The following is a 22,172-nucleotide window of genomic DNA, read 5'->3' on the forward strand; positions in this document are numbered from 1 at the left end:
AGAGCCAATAGCGTCACCAAGCAAAAAAGGCAATAGCTTAGAACATTGCAGGAATCCCGGATATGATTACTGTCCTAGCAGGGGGTATTCCCGTGGTATTCATTAACCAGTGAAATCAATAAAGTATAAAAGACGAGTGAAAACTCAATATTCCATTCTGTACAATGGAGGCCCTTCTTTGACTGTTGTCCGATCAACCACAGTTGCTACTAAGGTATCATATATCCAAGTTATCTTCTCCTGTAAAGTGTACAGGGTCGTGTCAGATTGACCACAACAAAAAGGGGAAGTCAAAAACCATAATAAGTCCCGACCACAGTGACGCTCGCTCCCGCAGTCCCGGTATGTCTAAACGGAGCTAATTTTCCCTAGTCGTCGTCTGTCGAAATCCACCCACCAGGCCAAGACCGCTCTTACCTGCACGAGCCACGGCTGAAATTTGTCAAACATCATTCTGGGGGAACGGAAGAAAAGTGGGTCTACTTGGCCACAGTCGTGGGGGATGGCTCATTTGCTGCTGCTGTCCCAGAGTGGTCCTACTATGGTTGCGCAGACTCTGCCGCATAAAGCCGTTCAGTACTTGATTCTCAGTCATATCACTGGCAAGCAGTCACACGCGTCTCAGGGAGGTTAGCATGGTTGGAAAAAAGCCTCAGCACTCAATAGACATCCACAGTATAATGATGGGATGTTCAGCACATTTCTTATCATAAAAAGAGTAGTATTTTAATACACAGTAAAACTCAATACTGCACTCATAGTCTCTGGAGTGTGACTCCTGCCTCCCAGCGAGGATGCTCCCCCACCCGCCATCTCCACTAGTCTAAGGTACGCTAGTGAGGGTTTCATCATAGGTGCAGCACTCCCACACTTTGGTCTGTCAGGCACTAGACTACACTCAGTCTCAGTGTTTTTGTCACCACATATTGGGCCCATATTAGGCTCACTTTGGCCAACTACTCTTCATTCATGATCCTCCTGAAGTGGGAGAGGATGCCCCAGCTGCTGGTGTAGCAAGAGGCTGCTCCACTCTTGCGGAACAGATGCAAGTCACGTAGTAGTGTCTGGCTGTGGCTGTCTTAAGTCTTTGTCCCTCTTCAGGGTATACAGCTTTGGTGGACGACAGGTCACCAGGTCACAGCAGGTACCCCTCCTTTTCGACCAGTGTGTTTTCAATTCAGTTGCTTGATCCTACTTGGACAATGAAGTCTACTTCTGGTCGCACGTATAGGGATGGCAGCTGACTCACTTCTAGATGCTTTCATGCGGTAGCAGAGGCTTGGTCTGATTGGGGACACTTCTGCTCAGTGTCTCAGCAGCCAGTCAGACACTTTGCTAAGTGCTTTGAGGCAGCTGTTTCACTTCTTGCAGCATTTTGGGCAAGTGCCACAGGGCTAGTGACAATACAAGTCCATCTGGGCACACTAGGACGCATGCACCAGGGTACACAGGTCTGTTTTTCGGTAGTGCAGACCACCTGGGCACACTTGGGCATGTCACAAGACTGTGACGGCAAAATCAATTCAGGCCATCTTGGCGCATGCACTGATTTAGAAATAGGCCCATCTTCTTCATAAGCAGTGCAAATAACTCGGGCACACTTTGGTGCAGGTGCCACAGCTACAACAGACAGAAGAGTCGATGAGGACATCTGCTCAGGCACTGTTCAGTAGTACAGTGAATCCTCCACTTCAGGAACAGTGATCTGGATTTTGAGCACACCAGTGACACTGCCACAATTCTCTGTCAACAGCTTTGCTCACACCAGTAGTCTGCTCCTCCTGCAGCTTAGTTTGCTCCTTCCCTCCTTCTTCCAAAGGACCCTCCATGCATTCCAGAACAAGGCATAGTTCTTACTTCAGGCTCCAGGTGATTTCCCCGATCTCTGAGGACTTGGCTGTCAGGCACACTCCAGTGATGGTTGTGCAGTAGTCTCTTCTGTGTAGTCTGTGGAGGACACCCCCGCTGTTAAAGAGATCTTGGAAATGGAAGAACAAGTGGGTCAACAACTCCTACTCTTATACATGTGCAGCTGATGCATATTTTCTGCACTTTCAGAAACGGTTTGGGTCAGTTTTTTTCCGTTTGTGCTTCTCAAGCTGTCTTCTAGACTCCGCTTTTGTCTAGAGTGATGCTCTTCACAGAAGGGTCATCTCTGGGATGGAGAACCCACAACAGAAGAACAGAGAGGTGTGAACATTCCGCACCTGGCTATAGTGATAAAGGATTACAGGCAAAAGGCTGACCCCATTTAAAGGAATCTTTACTCTCTGAGTACAGGACCTAGTATTCCTGTGTAACAGTAATCTAGCAATTGGCTGGGTCTAAGGAGACTATCACCAGCGCTCTGCAACATGATGATCTCATTGAATTACTAAGGGCAGTATTTAGGTCTCTTACTTCCAGTTCAAGGAATGTCAGCAGTACACATCCACTGCCTGGGAAAGTAACTTCGTCTTCATCTTGTGCAACTGAATAGGCCTGGGGCTTCCAAAATAGAACCCATAGGCCTTCATTCTGGTTCACTCAGATATGCACAATGTATGTCACCTGCAGAACTCATACGCTTTGAATGTAAGCACAGGGTTCCAGGTTCACCTGTTGCAGAGGAACATTTTTAGAGGGCCAGAAGGCTACCACTCATGTGACACTTATAAAAATGGTCACATTACGATCACCAAAATCAAGTTATGCTGCAACCCCCACACTACATGCTTGAACCTGTGATAGACATTTAGCAGTGCACCAGCACTTTTGCTCCTAAGACAGGACTCACATAAGGGGTAGGCCGAGGCCTTTGTGCCTAGATTAGCTTGAGGCCTGGGTCAGAAGTAAAGAAAAAAGGATATTAGATACTCGCAGTTGGGTACCCCAGGACCTGAACACTACTGTAGCCCCATGCAGGGGACATTCCAATTTCAACTTTTAACCATTGACATTATTGTCTTGGTCAAGGTGCTATAGCTAATGTTTAGTAGTTACCTTGGTAAATTATTTAGGTAAACATTGACTTCGGCTAAATGCTGGGCTACATGAGAAGCTCTGAAGCACTCCACAGGACACACATGCATTAGGAGAAGTAAAAGAAGGAACCTCAGTTTGCTGCTAGTGAATTGTGAGAAAGAATGCAACTAATACATAAAAGTAGGATGACACTAGCAGTATTGCTTTTTGCCACTTGATTGATTTCATCCTTGGGATCAAGACAACAGACAAAAGGCCTTATCTTTAATTTGTCCACTATAGTCAGATACCACCATCTGATTAATAACAATCTCTATGTCGTCAGTACTGAGAGAGGTATTTTGCATCAGTAAGATTTCTCCTAGTGCTTCAGAGCCATTGTGTGTTTGCCTTGCATGGCAGTCCCTGGCAGTAAAATTGGGAATGATTTGTACTTTCTAAGCCGGACACGGTGACTGTTTCTGTGAACTGGTGGCCCAGTGGTGAACAAGATGTCAGAGCTGGGTTTGTGACAGATGAGTGACTTGAGGCTCAACAGCCAGAAACCCTTAGGTGTACCGGCTCTAAATAAGATAGGGAACCTGCTAGTTTTGCATGAGAGAGATATTTATGTTATGCTTCTCAGTAAAAGAAAACTGCTTTGGGGGCTTGTTACAGCAAACCAAACACTGTGCTGACAAGATTGCATACCGCTCAGGAATACATTTCACAGTAAAGTGCACTGCCAATGTCACTTTTGGTACAAATTCCTAGTCTACATGAAAGGAATCTTTAAATACTAGTCACCCATGATCATTATCCCTGAATGGTACAGCATGCCTTTTGGTCTAGGGCTGACTTCTAAACTGCTTCTTCTTCTAAACTTTCCTTGCTTTTGCTATTTCATTGCTCTGATACATTGGGCTAAATTGCTATGTTCATTTGAGGGAGATATGATTTTTCCCCATGTGACAAGGTTAGTGCTTTTTTCTTGTCAGTCACTAGATTGGTCGGCTTTAGGACCACTAACGCAGACCTCTCAGTGTGCATGATCTCAATGATGGGTAATACACTAGGGAAATGTATCTATTCTGAGTGGCCTGGGGGTGATGTGGTGGTTCCCCGATCCCATAATGGATTCCCATTGCTGTTGACTTGAACGTTTGGACTAGTTGTCCTGTTCTGCTGTACTGACCCTCTGTATGCAGGTCAATGCCCAAACCTCTGCACAGCGGAGATATTGCAAAGAGGACACTCCCGCCTTGGCACCACATCAGTTATTTGGAGCAACGTACCCCGACCAATGAAGTCTTCCGTGCCCCAAGATATAGAGGAAGGGCAAAATGTTAACCAATCACTGCCACAATGGCTTACAAATAGCTGAATAAAGAAATCCTGGGTGCACCCAACAAGCAAGGAACCGACTAACAATTGCCTGACTTTATTTTTATTATTAATAGGTATTACGGAACATATTATTATTATTATTATGTTTCTTATATAGCGCCTGAATCGACCCCCGAAGGGGTATCTCCGCGCTTGCCTTGGGAACCCGTCCTGGCTTTTCCCTGTGAGATAGCCCCTACAGGGTATCCCCAAGGTGAAAGCCAGGCATCCCGCCGCGAGGGGCCGTTGTGGAGATTAAGCAAGCTTAATGCCCAGAGTTGCAGAGTGTGAACCCATGATTAGGTCAGGCACCGAAGCGAGAATTATCGAGTCCATGGACATTTGAGCTCAAGACCCTGCTGCGTCGGGAATTGAACCCTGGTCCCGGGTCTGACCTCTGCTTCAGGGTCTGCCTGCTCTAACCAGTGAGCCACACTTCTCCACATACACTTCAAAGTGCATTGAAACACACTTCCCCCGGTTAGTATTCTAGCCAAGTCTATTTTTTGGTGGGTTGGCGTAGTGCATATATCTCCATTGTTGGGAATACATGTCAGGTGGTAATTGCAAATAACTAGGTATCTGTGAAATATGCTACCCAAAAAGTATCCGTAACAAGAACACAATCAATTCTCCAACTTTCAATGGGGCTGTAAAGTATAAAAACTCACAAAACTTGAAACTCAATGATCTACTACAAACACAAATGCATTCTTCCGGAATCAAAAAGAAATATGGTATTTGAAAGAAAAATGCAATAGAGTGGCATCATTAATCACTGAAATTTCTTTATATGCCCATCGAGTACTAGTTGCATGAACAGGTTTAAGCTAATCTGCAATGTCTTCTCTTACAGGAAATGTTTACCGAGAGTGTCTCACTAACGGGACCTGGGCCATGAAAGGGGATTACTCACAGTGCCAGGAGATCCTGAAAGAAGAGGTAGGGGCTTTTCTCGTTTTACTTTATTTCTCGTTTCATTTAGAGAGTGTGGCATTCGATAATGAGCAGAACCATTCGCCACTCTGTATAGCAGGCAATTGCATTCATTGATGTTCATTTATAGTTTGGCGAGCGGCCGTCCACGCTCAGAGCGAGAGCAGGGTCTGTCTCACAAAAGGGGGGTTGCCAGCATTACAGAGGCATTGTTGGGACTTTTAATGCTGAACAGGATGCCAAGTGCATTTTTAGACCCGTTCGGCAATTGTTTGTCTTTTCAGAAAGTATCCCTCATGTGGGAGGGGGCTTCCCTTTCAAGGACCCTGGCATCTCTAGGGCGGTTGGCACATGGTGCCTCCGACGTTTTGTGGCGGGGCCTGACTTCCATCAACTGCTCAATCAGCCCCTTAACCTCTTCAATGCTAATGACAAGGGTAACTCGTCATGCACTGCCCATTCATCTCAATGGAAATCTCATTAAATGGACCTGATTCCCTTAGCGTCCAAACCTTGGAGTCTTAAACATCGAGCATTAGGGGGTGTAAGTTTGTTGCTACAGGAAAGGTATAACTTCAACTAGTATTCACCACTGCAACCTGTCTGTCCTAGTGAGCTGGGTCTGTGCCGCTGCAACTACAGATCCACCAGGTATAAACAAAGAGTTAAGATCCATTTTGACTGTGTTTGCATTCTTACCTTATGGTTAACCTTCCTTGTGTTCAAGGCTAGTTCATACGCTTTGTGGACATTTCATGAGTCCTGAACATGAGGTAACCGCTGTACTTCATGATGGCACTTAGTCAACATTTTAACACCATGTTAATTTTGTCCCTGGTATGCAAGATCAGTAGCCACATTTTGTTAGAATACAAGCAAGCTGCCCAGACAACTACAGCGCTTAAACCCACTGTTTATTAATTTGCAAAGATAATTGAGAAAGTAGTTTCCACAAAAATGCTAAAATAAAACAATAGGAACTAGGCATTATACAACTATCATTCGGGTGTCAGAAGACGCTTCAGCAGAGACAACCTAACTATTCATCTAATGGCTGACGCCATTTTCATCACAGGTTGTGATGTCCCATGTATTCTCTTTCTAATTTTTCTTTTAGGATTCTTTTCTACTTTTAATCATAAAGGCCTGATCAAACTCCTCTCGAATCTTATGGGATTCAATAAAACTCTACCCCTTCACCAACACTAACTCACACGGGGACGTGCCGCAGATGGCCACCTAGGTGATCAGTGGCGTAACAAAACTTGAGGGGATCCCCTGCAAGGTATGTTGTGGGGCCTGCTCCAGATTAAGTCTGGATCTCTCGGGCCAGAGTAATGTCCTGAGGGAGCCCCCGGCAGCTCGCGCACTCCGCTCTGCGGGGGCAACGGGAGCGTGTATTACGTCAATATTGGAGATTTCAGTGGTAATTTTCTGGTTTTCCTTAAAGATTCATTCTCTTTATCACCATTTTCAAGCAATTCATTGGGTCGCTTTAAGCTCTCTTGGCCAACAACAGGTAAATAAATGAATTGGAGTTGAAAGTAATTAAGGCTGGGTTGAGTGCGCCAATGGCATGTGTGTTAAGATAAATCAGTAGATTGATATCACACAACTCTCCAAACTAGCAGTAAAAATAGCTCAATCAAAAACTGACTGGTGCTTTTACATTCAAGAGGTACAGTTAAATAGATCAAGCATTTGCTTAACCATTCAAGTGCCAATCTTTAAGCCTGGAGGGGGGTGTGTGACCTGTATTTTTTAAGTTCTGTAAAATAATTAGGATTACCTTTTGCTCTTGGGTTGGCAAGGTTAGTGGGCGTTGTCGCCATCATTGTTTTCCTAGTGGCCTAGCCTTTAGATTGTATACTTTGTGGGGACCATATGTTCACTTTAGTCTTTGCAGATTTGTGCTCATGACAGTAATTATGAATATGTTTGCAAAGGTTAGTCCCTCTGATTTTTGTGTGAACCGTATAGACATCATTGTTTCTCAAGTCTTCTGTTCTTTTATATTCAATATTGCCCCTTTTGCCGATGTCTTGTTGACTTTGGTTCTTTGCTCATGGACACCTTTCACTGAAACATGGGCATTAGAAATGTCCAGATGTACTAAGGCATGCCACGTGGTCCACTTTACAAAGTTGAACTCTTTGCAACTACAAATTTGCCTTTTGGTAGGTCGCCAAGCGATCCCTTCCTGTTTGAGATTATGTAAAACAACATTTTAAGAAGTAGGCAGCAGTCCCTGAAATAACTGCTTACTCATAAAAATATTTGCAAAAGTTTTTCTTTTTTTTAAAACGCATCCCACTTTTATTTTAGGAAAATGTGCTACTTTTAATAAAAATGCTGGTTTTACTTAATAGGAATGTGCAACCTACTTCATGCATATTAATGAGGTAGGTCAAATTTCGGCTCACTACATTTGGTGATTTTGCAAATCAACCTAAGAGCACATAGATCAGGTCGCAAAATCAGAGTCGATTCAGTAGGAGTCTGTGTGATATTTGCAACCAGTTTTATCACATGGGTTCTTAACATTTCTGTCCACTACACTCTTTCTTGACACTATTTAGTTACATTAGTGAGAGGAGTTGGCCTAACGGCTAGGGCAGTCGTCCTCAAATCTGGGGAACTCGGTTCAAGTCTCGGCAACAACGCTGAATATGCTGTGATTCTCGGCAAATCACTTAATCTCGTCATGTAACACAACTGGTGCTATGTAAATGCTCAGATACTCTATTCAGGTCAATTTTGCGCTATATAAAACTCCATAAAATAAAAATATATATATGGTAAGATGCCCAGTAATTATACACACAGATCTATTTTCATCCTCTCTAAAAATAATCTTTACTTTAAAATATCAACATAGTGCACCTGTAGGAGACTATTTTGGCTGTCTGTTTAGTAGTTATACTTGGCATCTGACTGCTAATTTCTCAAACACATTTTCAACCTTTATATGTCATTCTCTTAATAAATGTAAAAGCCTCAACAACTGATCCCAAAAAGTGATGTCCTATCTTTAGACTTTTGTGAGACAGAGCACAGTGTAAAATATATATTCACTCAGCAAGAAAGAAGACTTGCACACCAGGGTTCGTGTACACACAAAAGTGTTATTGGTGACGCGTTACAACTTACATATCCACCATTTAAAGTGTATTTACATGACATAGAAAAATGGACCACTGGGACCTGTTTCCTGTATAGACATTGAAAACAGACTTGCAACAACAACCTCACTGAACATTACTCCACAACCTTATCCAATATTCTTGATGGTCTTGCCCAGCTAAAATGAAAAAGAACCCAAATTAAAGACAGGAACCCCTGGTCCAAAGATCCCTCCGGCAGACAGATCAAAACTGGAAACAGCACCCATCAGCATCCCATCTAAAACTTCTCCGCCAGGCCAGAAATGCCTATAATAGGAAAGTCCTCAAGTCAAAAAAAGAATTCTTCAGAATAGAACAGGAGAACGCCAAGAACAGACTGCGCAAGCTATTCGAAATGGTCAAACACCAATCCAACAAACTGGCAAAAACCTCTAAAGAAACGCCCAAATCTCTAACATCCTTCGAGGAATGTTCCTCCTTCTTCTAACGCACATAAAACTGAATTTCTTCCTATCTTCCCACCCAAAACCAACCCTGACATCCCGGAATGGATCAAGTTGGTCACAGCATTAAACTGCCCAACAACCATTATGGACTCTGCTAAATCCCTTGGAATAACCCTAGACTGCAGCTTGAATATGCGTGGCCACATCAACTCGATGGCCAAAACAGCCAGATTTCACCTGAGCTTTCTAAGAAACCTGAAACCTTTCCTTGACACTCCCGGTCTAAAAATGGCAATCTAGGCACTAGTCATCTCCAGACTGGAATATGGATGGTCTACCCTCACAGGTCTACCCATGATCTCCCTGGCCCCATTAGAAGCCTGCCTCAACGCAGCTACCAGACTCCCAACATGTTCAGAGAAATTCGAAAACATCTCTCCACACCTTAAAACTCTGAATTGGCTTTCCCTTGAGGCCAGAATCCAACTTAAGCTGGCTTGCATCCCTCACAATGCTTCATGCGCCAATTCCCCTGCATTTCTTGCCCAGAATCTCGTGATATCCAGAGGAGCCAGAAACTCCTGGTCCGCCAGAGACCTCTTGCTACAACCAGCACACTTGTGAAAAAAAACATACAATTGGACCTTCTCTGTGATTGCACCAAGAATTTGGAACACACTCACGCCTGCCATTAGAAGAATTCTGTCTCTGGCGATCTGAGACCGCTTGTTTCGTATAAATTGAATCTACCTGTTCTCATCCCAATTGTATACACCCTGGGATCGGAGACCGCTTGTTAATGTAAAAAGTATCTATCGATGTTATGCCTAATGTATCCACCGCTCCTAAGTTCTTTTGTATATCACTTGTCTATCCTGTAAAGCACTCTCATACCCTTGAGGGCCTAGTTCTCGCTCTATAAATCACAAAAATAAATAAATAAATTATAACAATACAAATATGGTACTGTTATGGTGGAAAAAGACTAAGATACAACCTTATGCTATAGAATAAATAAAAAGAGATCAGGGTACCTATTAAACATTAGTTATTTATATATTTTAAGATAAAGAAATAGAAAAGAAATAGGGGAAAGGAAGGGAATAGAAGAGGACAAGGGAGGGGAAAGAGGTAGTCAAAAAGTTATCAGTGTAAAGATGAGTGTGTAGATAAGAAAGTAATAAAAGGTAACTAGAGTAAATCAGCATTGATTTTCTGATATAACAATGAAGTTGAAACAGTAGACGTTTTGTGTTCATCACAAATAAGATTCCACCATGTTAGCGTACATATTTTAGAATTATCTTTCGAGCAAGTAAGAATAACTTTAAATGCAAGAGAAATAAAAAGGTCAAATAATTGTAACTTCAACGAGAATGGAGGAAAATCAACAGACATGGATCCAAGAAAAACATTTGAATTGATAATGGAATACAACAGTGAAATATCTTAGAACATTTAGACCAAATGGTTTTCCAAAATTTTAAAACATTAGGGCAATAACATATTAAATGAAGTAATGTGCAATTAGGGGAAAGACAGGACCAGCAAAGAGGAGAAGTAGAAGGATTGATTTTATGGATAAGGACGGGTGTCCGAACTACTCTATTGTAAAAGAAAAATATTGATTGAGTGATATTGGCAGCTCTGGAGGTGGGTAAAAGTTTGTGCCATAGTTCATCTAATTTTTGAGTCGAGACGGACATCGTAAGGTCTTGTTCCCAGGCTATTTCAATTGGGGATTTTGGTCTTTCAGAGATAGGAGCAGATAAAAGTTTATATATAAAAGAAGCTTTAGGGTTAGAATCTGAAGAGATATTGTATAAAGTCAATGGAGTAAATGAAATAGAGTTGGCAGGAAAACATTTGGTTACTAAAAATGGTTGAAGTTCCTGTGATAATTGGGAATATTGGGGTCAGCAAGAAGAGGAAAATCATAGCGTTCTTGAAGTGTATTAAAGAGTATAACAGAGTTAGGGAATACAAGTTGGTTAACATATAGACTATCCTTTTCTTTCCAGTGTTTGAAATAGAATGATTTATGGCGAAACCTAATGAATTTATTGTACCAGATAGAAGAGGCAAAAAAAGTTTTATAAAAATGAGAGCCATCTATAAACAGTGAATGTATCCCCTACTCACTGCCTGCACTGAATTGCACCTTGACTTGTCCAACTGGCAAGATCTCATTCACTAACCAGGAATTTTAAAAAACATTTTAAAGAAATAGGTAAGACTATTATCCAAGCAAGATGATATGAGGCTACTAGAGCCCTCCAGTAGCAATATCAGGCTCTTAGCCAGCTCCTATAAGGATACATTGAGAAACCCATATATTTACTCAAATCCATTTTAAAGAAAATTCCGTCAGTCAGACTCATGATACAGCCAATAAAAGACATATTTATTCGCTGCACACTGTGTCATCAGTACGAGTAGTCTTTGGCTCACCTAGTTTGCATCTGCCACCGATTGACCCACACACGTAACACTTTATTAAAATCGTTGTTTTTAAAATATGTCATTCATACCTGTCCAGATGCAATGAAACTTCTTTGGTGTCCCCATAGAATTGGCCAGAGTAGCAAAATTTGCACAACAGCTTGAAGCACTTATAAGTAAAGATCGAGACATGGACTAAAGACTGATCACAGTTTCAGACTAGCGCATATATATATATATATATATATATATATATATATATATATATACATATATACATATTTATATATGTAACATTTTATAGTGTCTTAATTTTACGCTTTGGGTAATTGTTCGATATTTGTCAAATGAAATGATACAATATTGTTTTCATCAATGATCGAAGAGGATGCATGGATGGACACACCACGCCCTGCATTTTGTAACAATTTTTATTAATTGAAACAATAAATGTATTAATTCATTCATTCAGTGAATATATCAGGTGTTGGGAATATTTTAAGATAGGATGTTTAGGAATAAAAGTGCAATTGGACATAAAACAAATGTCATAAAAAGAGAATTCATGCAATAGAGAACGTTCAAAATTGATCCAGCTAGGTATCGGTGCATCTTGATATTGTCTATTTAATGCATACATTTGTCTAACTAAAAAAACAATATGATATAATTTCAAATTAGGGAATCGTACACCCCCTTAATTTTATGTTTTAATTAATTTAGCTGAAGCAATTCAAGCAGGTTTGCTACTCCAGAGAAAATGAGTACAGCAAGAATTAACTTGGTTAAAATAGTAATTAGGGATTTTAAAAGGTAACATAGAAAGCAAGAATAAAACAAGTGGCACAATCATCATTTTGGTAGTATCCAGTTTATCCCACCAGGATAAATGGAGAGGAGAAAGTGAGTTTTGAATTTTAAGTTTTAATGCACTAAAATTGTGGGCAAGAGTATGAGAAATGCTAGTAGAGAACCAGACACCTATGTGTTTAACTTTAGATGGAAGCCATTCAAAGTTGGTGTCAAAGAACATGAACTGATAACATAAGGAGTTTAAAGGTAGAATCTTAGTTTTAGAGAAATTCAATTTATAGCCAGATATTTTAGAGTAGAATCTCATGCAGAAACGGAGGCAGGGAGGTTGAGAGTTTCGAAAGGTAGAACAGAATATTGTCTGCATAAGCAGAGAGTTTAGTTTCATGGGAGTTGTGTTGGAAACCAGTTATCAGAGGATTACGGTGAATGCATTCAAGAAAGGGTTAGAGACACAGAAGAAATAGAAGAGGAGAGAGGGGGACAACCTTGCCTGGTGCATCTGTCCAAATTAAATTAGGGGATAAAAATGTTTTAACAGAAACACAAGCATGTGGTTCTGAGAACAGTAGTTTGACAAATGAAATGAATTTGGGGCCAAAACCAAACCAATAAAGGGTTTTGAATATGAATTGCCAATTTATACAATCAAATGCTTTTTCAGCGTCAAGGAATACTGCAGACAGAGGATCTGGATATCCTCTCCCTAGTGAAGAATATTGGAGAACATCCTAGCATTATCTGAAGTGAGGCTACCTTTAATGAAACCAGACTGATCAGGTTTAATAAGTAGGGGTATAACAACATCTAATCTAGAGGCAACACATTTTGCAAAAAGTTTGTAATCCTAGGTAATTAATGAGATTGGGCGGTCATTTTGACACAGGGAATGATCTTTATTGGTTTGGGAATAATTACATTAAGAGCATCTAGGAAGGAGCCTTCAGGTTTAGTTTTCAATAGAAAAGAGGTGAAAAGCTCAAGTAAATGTCTGCAAAAATAGATGAAAAAGAAGAGATAAGTTCAATAGAAAACCCATCAGGACCAGAAGTGTTAGCTTTCTTAGGAGATTTAATGGCATCCAAAATCTCCTGAAGAGTAATATATTTTTCAAGGAGAGTCATAGCATCTGGTATAGATAGAGGAGAAGGGAGACCATCATAAAGAATGACTGGGTGTCATGTTCAGAAGGATGGGTGTCTTCCATATATAATGAGTTATAGTTGGACTTGAAAACAATGTCTAAGTCAGAATGTAGTAAATTATTAGTAAGGACATTTCAAATAGGCCCAATGGTTTTCCTTTCCGATGTGGCTTTTAGATAATTGGCCAAATTCTACTGGCTTTGTTCTGACCCCCATGATATTTGGATTTTATTTTAAGTAGGATATTACAAGCATCAGTTGGTGCCAGTTTGTTTAAATTGGAATTAGCCTTGATAAGGTCCCAGAGGTGGACACTGTATTTGAAGTATAATAGGAGTGTTCAAGAGTCCTAATATGTTTAAGGGTAGAAAGGTATTGCAGATGTGATAACGTTTTCTTTCTGGCAGTGTAGGCAATGGTAAAGACTCTAAAAGAGGCTTTAAAGGCATCCCAGTTATAGTGAACAGAGGTATCCCTTGATTTGTTAAACTGAAAGAATTCTCTTTTAAAGGAGGTAACTTCTAAAATATAAGTTTGATCGGATAGTAAGGAGTTGTTGAATCTCCATCAAGCATTTTTGGGGGTAGCAAGGGACAAATCAAAAGAGGCTGAAACAGGGGCATGGTCCGAGATAAAAACTGAGCCAATCTCAGAAGATTGGAGAGAAGGGCATAAAGGTTTTGAGACCAAAATGTAATCAATACGAGACATTGGCGTAATGAACATTTGAAAAGAATGTAAATTCATATTTGTCAGGGTTACTATTTTTCCATGCATCATAGAGTAAATGAGAGGCAATCGCAGATTTAAATGCTTTATGTAATTTATCTGGTTTAAATTTACAGTTTGATTTTCTGTCAGAAAAGGGGACTAGTCAACTGTTGAAAACCCCAGCAGCAAGAATATTAGGGTTAGTAATGGAACAATAATATGACAAAAATCTTAATCAGACTTAACCGGCCCATAAATATTGAGGAAGGTGACCTGTTTATTATAGATTGTGACATTAAGTATCATCCTTCGTCTGCATGTGCAAACATTCAGTTGATAACATTTGAATTTTTAGAGATTTTGGACATGTTAAGTTATTTATACTTATAGAGTGCAGTGCCACCAACGGGTGTCCTAGCGCTAAGTACTGGTAACCTGGGGAGCATAGAGCTGTTTAGTGAGAGAAGAACTAAGGGCATATTATCAAGCAGGGCGATAGGCAGTTTTCGCTGCTTTAGCGACCATTATCGGCCGCTAAGAGGCAAAAATTCTATCGCCCTATTAGCAAGCTGTCACTAACAGCAGTTAACGACAGCTTGTAGGCAATAGCGAGTGGTTTAAGGCCCGCTTTGCATGTCAGCGATATTTATCGCTAATGACATGCAAAGTGGGCGTATCCAACCTGTTAGCGACTGAAAGCAGTTGCTAACATCGCTATCGCCTATTAGCAAGGCAGGCGTAGTGATGGAAATATTCACGCTAAGCGCGAATATCTCCAAATACTAACACCTGCCCAGACCAGTTCTTAGCCATGTTATCCAATGGGAGGTGGATAACATGCCTAAGAGAATTTTGTCGGTAATGCGTGAATATCGCTGTATTCTCAGTGATATTCACGCAATTCGCCGCTATTGCCAGGTATTTTATCACTTTTGAGATAAACGTTGCTAATAGCACGTTATCTCAGCGATAAAATCCGGCGATACTTGGCGATAGAAAAATTGTCTCTAAGCCTATTTAGCGATAATTTTCGCTAGTTGTTGGTAATATGCCCCCATGTTTTTAAACCTTTGCGGAAAGAAATTAGATCTGGGGCATTTCTGAAATGTAACAGGAGTTCATTCCATGCTTTAGAGGCACAGTGGAAAAAGCTTATGCCTCCCCAATTAGTTTTCTTGAAGGTGGAAGTTGAACTAATTTGGCGCCGGAGGAACGCAGGGTTCTACTTGGGACGTACCACGCAAGTTTAGTTTTAAGGAACTCCGGGCCAATCCCATTAACCGCCTTAAAGACCACACACAGTGCCTTAAAGCGCGATCTCAGTGGAAATGGGAGCCAGTGCAGTTTCTTAAGTTCTCCTTTGACCAAGGCGAACCTGGGTGTTCCCGTCAGCATTCTCGCTGCCGCGTTCTGAACCAATTGCAACCTGTTCATTTGTTGTTTTTGAACATTAAGATAGAGACTGTTGCAATAGTTCAGACGCGACATAATGAGTGCAGTGACCACCAGCCTTAAGTTGCTTGGCAACACCAACCTTATGGTTGACAGCAGGAGAGAAAACAACCTGACCCACCCATTGACATTTGAGCTTGAGTGATTCAACATCATTACAGTGAGTTTTTTGCAGAAAAGCAATCTGACAGTTAAGTTTTGATAAATGAGAATATACATTTTGGCGCTTAACCGGATGACCCAGACCATGGACGTTCCACGACATAACATTAAACATGTTGATGTTTAAAAACAGTGGTAAAGGCACAGTGATGACGAACTGCAAAGACAACAATGGAAACAAAAAGACACTGTTTGTCAAAAATCAGGTAAAATGAAGGAATTACTAAAAACATAAAGAAGTGAAACAAATAGACACTTGTGTAAATATAGATAAAGGAAAAGGACAATAGCAAAGAAAGAAGAGATTGGAAAGGTGGGTATGGAGATAGAGGGAATAAGGGAAGAATAAGTAAGATGGAGGAAAAAAGGGACAGATCAAGGGCATAAAGCCAGATCTGAAGTAAAAAGAGGAAGAAACGAGGACCAGGCATGTCAGTACCCAGTAACAAGAACAACAACGGAGGAAAAAAAAACGGAGATAAAAATAGAGCGATTCATGCTGTTTAACCCGTATTTGAAAAGCAAAAATTAGAGATTACAACTAGAAATGAGAAGCCTAGAAGTATTAACAGTTTAACAGTTTAAGGGCATTGAGCATTTGTGTCCATAGGTATCTTGGTGATGGTTTGCAAAACAGTTTGAGTTTACTCGGATCTTTGAACGACAGAGAATCACCTTCATAAGTAATTTTGCAGAGACAAGGGTGTAGTAGGTCATAACGGATAATCATAGATCTTACTTGAGGACGAAATGCTAGGAATTCTTTATGTCTAGCATAGGTTGCATTGGAAAGATCCTTTGAAATAAAAATGTTATGACTAACCCTGGGCGTAGTGGGCGTAGTGGGGCTTCGCGGAGCTACGTGAAGTGGGCGAGAAACTACGCCCACCTCCGCACTCCGCGTAGCCCCACTACGCACCACAGGCCTCCCTCCCGCCCTCCCTAAATACGTTAAATTAAAAGTATAAAATAATTAAAAAGGCACTTACCTTGCCCGCCGCTGCCCGCCGCGTCCCCGGGGCTCGCTATTTTCTTTGCTGCCGTCTTGTTTACTAATGCGCATGCGCGGGCGGCCGCGCATGCGCATTTTCTCGTGAGAAATGCGCATACGCGGCCGCCCACGCATGCGCATTAGTAAACAAGACGGCAGCAAAGAAGATAGCGAGCCCCGGGGACGCGGCGGGCAGAGGCGGGCAAGGTAAGTGCCTTTTAATTAATTTAAACGTTTAATTTAAAGTATTTAGGGAGGGCGGGAGGGAGGCGGGTGGCGGCCAGCTACGCTCCGTCTGCGGAGCGTGCGTAGTGCCGCCTGGCTATGCCCGCTACGCAAAATGCGGAGTAGGCGGCACTACGCACACTCCGTGCACGGAGCGTAGCTGGCCGCCCACCCCTAGTTATGACCAGACCAGACAAGATAAAGTTTTTCTCTGGCAACTTTTAATACACGCATCAGGTCTGTGAATCCTAAGAAGAGCATTATAATATCACAGGGTTTGGTAGATTGAGGCTGAGGGCGACAAAGACTATGTGCCAGATGGATATTAAGAGGAGTAGATTGCTGAAGGTTGAGAAGTTCAGACAACATTTCTTTAAGGAGAGAAGATCCGGACCATCAACATTTTCAGGTAAACCGTAAAGTCAAAGATAGTTCCTTCTGTTACGAGGTCTTAGGTGTGTAGCTAAAGCTTTTGAATTTCTTATTCTAGCAAGGGTAGTTTGCTAGCCATGTCCAGAAGATGCCCACGCAGCTTTCCATTTCGATCATTTTACCTTCCATGTTGATCCATTGGTCTTCAATTTTTTGTAGTTTTCGTTGGTGGTATCATTAACGGTTTTAGTGCACGTAGTTCATCAAAAATTATGTGCTGGACCAGGTTAGGAGATGACTGGATCGGAGATGGAGGATCATTTTTGACTCTTTTAGGTTTAGTGCCAGATTAAGATGCCTTCACGAGGTTAAGGGAGTCGCTAGCCATCTTGATGATGCTTACGAGTCAGTGAGGTAGTTTTTTAATAGTAGAGAGCCTGCCTATATAATAGGTGGTCGATGAGAGAAAGTTTGATATAGTTGTACGATGAGTCACACACAATGATAATGAAAGTTGCGATTAATTATTTGTGACAGGCATGCAACCACATAGCAAGTTATGAAGCACAAAATCATAGTGAGTCCCACTCGTTTGCAAACATGCAAGGAGACAGGGTGTGAAAGGACTTCTGAGATACTTCCTCACAACTTGTGTGATCTCATTCACATCCCCTCAGGCTCAGATACATGAAGGAATACGTGAACTAAACCAACAATGCCATTGTGACAGATAAGCAGAGTAATAATATATATAAATATATGTATTAGGGTCATTAGTCATAAAGACTTGAAGTAAACTGGAAGCGATATTTCATATGCAGGGATCATTGAGAGAGAAGGAAATGATGAAGTTCAGGCAGAGAAACCCAGAAGTTCAAAGTTGGTACACAGCATAATTTTACCAAAGATGCATTAATAAAGATGAAGAGTAAAAGCAAGCTCACCCAAGTGTTTTTTGCCACATTAGAGACCAGAGGAAAAATAATACGAGCTGCGCGCTAACAAAATGGCGGTCGCTTGTGTGTGTGGAAAATCGTTGTTGTGGAAAAATTAGTTGAAGGACGGGTTTGCAAATTCTCCCATTAGTTCAAGAGTGTTCCACCACACTATGAGGCATGAGACCAGCTTAGGGAGCATTGGGCATGGACTTGGTGTGGCCAGAAATCGCTTAGTAAACTCTGTGAAGAGATGGAGCTTAGCCGTCCATTTGCCATCTTGTTCCAGCGCATCAACTATAATGTCACTTTAACCTTCGTTTTTTTCAGAGAATATACATATATCTTCTCAGAATGGCAGAAAGAGACTCTGTAACAGTCATAAAAGTTCACCAACACTCGGAAGACACTTGTGTAATCCTTGAAATAGATTTCATTAGCCAGATGGCAGTGGTAACGTGTTTCAGTTTTAAAAAGACTATTGTCATACCAGTGTGCTACCAAAATAGAGTGCCATAGATATAGAAACACTAAAACATTTAAAGGATTACAATCAAGTCTTCTGAGTGGCAGTGAATGTTTGTGTCTGTTACAGAGCCACTTTCTGTGAGGATTTGTGTTTGGGTCGATAGCCCCACAAATATCACCAAGCATGAAATGAATAAGAGACGCATGGATGTTTTGGGAGTTTTGATATATGTAGATATATAGATACATATGTATGTATGCTTGGTGATATGATATATATAAATCCATAGATATCCTCCTAAGACGCTGCAGTTTTGCACAAGATGACTGGAGGTGAATGGAAGGGCAAAACACACAAGATGATGGACGGAATGTTGCACAATGGCAAAACATTCACCCCCAGTCACAGATCTGGGTTTAATCCATCGTTATTTTGCTCACCAAGCCCCCCTTGTTCAGACATGGGCATATGCAAATCAGTCTTGACCCTGTGCCTCATGGGAACAGTCCAGCCCCAACTGCCAAGCCATGTCTTTCCTGGACCCGAATCAAGCATCCTAGGACCGGTTTCTGGCTATCACCCGTCTTCAGTCAGGATAGCTTGACTCCAGGGCTTAGTGAGCAATGGACTCACTTCTGGGCATACCCTTCCCACATAGGGTGAACAGCAAAACACACAAGATGATGGACGGAATGTTGCACAATGGCAAAACATTCACTCCCAGTCACTGATCTGGGTGTTATCCATCGTTATTTTACTCACCAAGCGCCCCCTGTTCAGACATGGCCATATGCAAATCAGTCTTGACCCTGTGCCACATGGGAGCAGTCCAGCCCGAACCGCCAAGCCATGTCTTTCCTGGACCGGAATCAAGCATCCTAGGACCGGTTTCTGGCTATCAGCCATCTTCAGCCAGGATAGCTTGACTCCAGTGGCTTAGTGAGCAAGGGACCCACGTCTGGGCATACCCTTCCCACATAGGGTGAACAGCAAACACACAAGATGATGGACGGAATGTTTCACAATGGCAAAACATTCACCCCCAGTCACAGATCTGGTTTTAATCCATCGTTATTTTTTTGCTCACCGCTGGCACCTTCAAAATGCCATTCTATCTCCCAAACTCCCATTTGAGGGAGAGCCAGCACTTGAAGACAGGAGAAGTTGATCCTATTTACTAAATAAGACCACTCCAGACCCAGAGAACAGAGACACATTTCAGCTGTGCAACAGCCTTTATCATTTTTTTTCCTTACATATTATATGCTTAACAAGTAATGTTGTACATTTATACACTTGGACCTATTACCATGGGGCATCATGTGACCTAAGTTGCTGAGAATATTTCAAATACTACATATACTGTCAAATGTTGAAAATGGCATAAACTGTGAAATGTTTCCGTGCGCGTTAATAGGTTTGAGTTTCTACAAATGTACAACATTACTTATTAAGCAGGTATAATCACTGCAAACAAGAACTTCATAGTATATTGTCTATGTTGATTTTATGGTGAGTATATTTAAATGGATAGTTAGGACTGAATTAGCCTAGTAAATTTCTTTTTTTTGGTTTGCTAATAAATATGAGATTGCTTGATAACTCATCACAAAACGTTCCCCCCAAAAATTCATCCTCATCAGCTCCTTCCTGAAAAGCTTTGGGGTGATTTCTAGAGCAGGGGGCTAAGACAAGGGAGGAAGGGTCCAATTTCAGTAGTGTATTTTAGTCATTGCTACAGCCAAAAAGGATGAACAAAATGACACCACATTTAGCAGAAAGCTAGACCTTCACCCAAAAAGAATGCTTTTTGTAATTTGGTATAATGCGATTCAATAGTTGTAAACAATTGAAGATTCAATATTTATAGATATCTGAGCAGTTGGGCTCTTTGGACTCTTGTGGTAGTCTTGCAGACATGCCACTCCAAATAATAGTAGGATCTGATTGCTAATATGGCTTTTTTTCTAGTCATTCTCTTCGATCACCTGGTTGCAACTGGATCCTGCAAGAGCAAGGCCACAAGATGAAGAGAAATGTTATGCCCACTATTAAAGGACACAAAGACCTGGTCTCCATTTCCTGAAAAAAAATATTATATAAGTGGGTAGGGTTTGAGTACCCTGACACCGTGGACCTTGCAAAGGGAGGGGGTCTCAGAGGAATCATCCCTGATTCCAAATTTACATTTATTTTGTGTGTTGTTTCTATCCTGCAGGACTCCTGTGAGAGCCAGCACAACCCATTTATTCCTGCAAGAGTCCTGCGGAGCACAGGGATCCATGATAGTGCCTTTGAGACTCCCGCAGGAATCAGAAAACCATTCCAAAAAAAGGGGGGCATAATTGTCTGTAGTGGGAAGGCCGCATTTGGGTGGTTGGCCCTGCGGTAAACCCAAGCAGCAGGGGGGCGGCCACCAGTGGAGGGGGTCGGTCGCAGGACCTGGCCACAGGTTAGGCCCTGCAACCAATCCCATACTGAACACAGCTGGAAGTGTCTGTTTAATCGTAACATTTAAAACTAAAAAACACTGAAATTAACCAGTTATAGTTAACTAATGTAACTATAACTCGCTCCGTCATTATTGATAACATCTGAGATGACATAATTGATGACAACACTGTGCATGGCGAAGAGCGAGCTGGAGTGCACTGGCCCTGGGGAATGGGGAGCCTGGGGCCAAAATAGGCTTAGGGGGCAGGGGTCCAGTGACCACCTCACCTTTATTATTGCAATTGGCCCTGGGAGATGGGGACCACCGGGCCTTTGAAGGCTTCCGGAGGATGGGTTGTGCACTCCCCATCACCTATAATTTAGTAATAGCCCCAGGGGTTGGGTGCCGAGGGCCCCTTGTGACTCGGGGAGGGGAGCCACACACCCCACGCCCGTCTTAAAAAAAAAAAGGCCTCAGGGAATGGGGTCACAGGGACCCGAAGTGTCTTGTTGAGGTGGGGTTTGCATGTGGTGTTTTGTTGGCTGCTATCGAGGAGTTGGCTTTGAGGGGGTGTGCTTTACACATGGTAACAGAATATTACTTTAACAACAAAAACTAGAAATTTACTTAAAGAAACAAAGATTAAAGTAACATTATAGTTAGGTGAGAATTTCAGTGGCAAAGTAATGTTTTAATCGTACAAAACTGCTGAAATTCACCAGTAATAGTTATCTCAAGTAACTTTAACTCGTGACCTACAGTAACTATAACTCACGCCCTCTTCTGTGAATCATTGATTATATCTCTGCAACAATTCAAATGAACTGTGCATGACGGGGCGCGAGTTATACTAACCGTAGGGCATGAACTATGGTTACAACTATGACCGGTGAACTTCAGTGGTTGTGTACGTTTAAAATGTTAAGTTGTCAATGAAATCTCACTCAACTATCATGTTACTTACAAAACATGTATCTGAAGTGTGTACATGTAAGATACTGCGTACACTAAGCTATTCACTAACAGCTACATTGCCTTTAGAAAAGAAGCCAGTGAGATGAGGAAATCAAAGGTGAAGGAGTAAACATTAAAGAATTCCTGGATAAGAGAAAGAATTATTAGAGTTTACCTCAAGCAGTGTCGAGACACTGACGTGAACATGTAAAACAAAACTTCCAGACAATG

General features: G+C 41.7%; 1 protein-coding gene across 1 annotated transcript in view; it reads left to right on the plus strand.

Annotated features, from left to right (window-relative positions):
* The window catches only part of LOC147716922 (corticotropin-releasing hormone receptor 1), a 1,353,112-nt gene that overhangs the window by 232,569 nt on the left and 1,098,371 nt on the right, over positions 1-22,172 (plus strand). The window contains exon 3 of the mRNA XM_086919826.1: positions 5,186-5,271. Coding sequence (XP_086775952.1) covers positions 5,186-5,271 — 86 coding nt within the window. The remainder of the gene's footprint in view (positions 1-5,185; positions 5,272-22,172) is intronic.

This window comes from Lissotriton vulgaris, chromosome 5 (genome assembly GCF_964263255.1).
Source record: "Lissotriton vulgaris chromosome 5, aLisVul1.2, whole genome shotgun sequence".
Lineage (NCBI taxonomy): Eukaryota > Metazoa > Chordata > Amphibia > Caudata > Salamandridae > Lissotriton > Lissotriton vulgaris.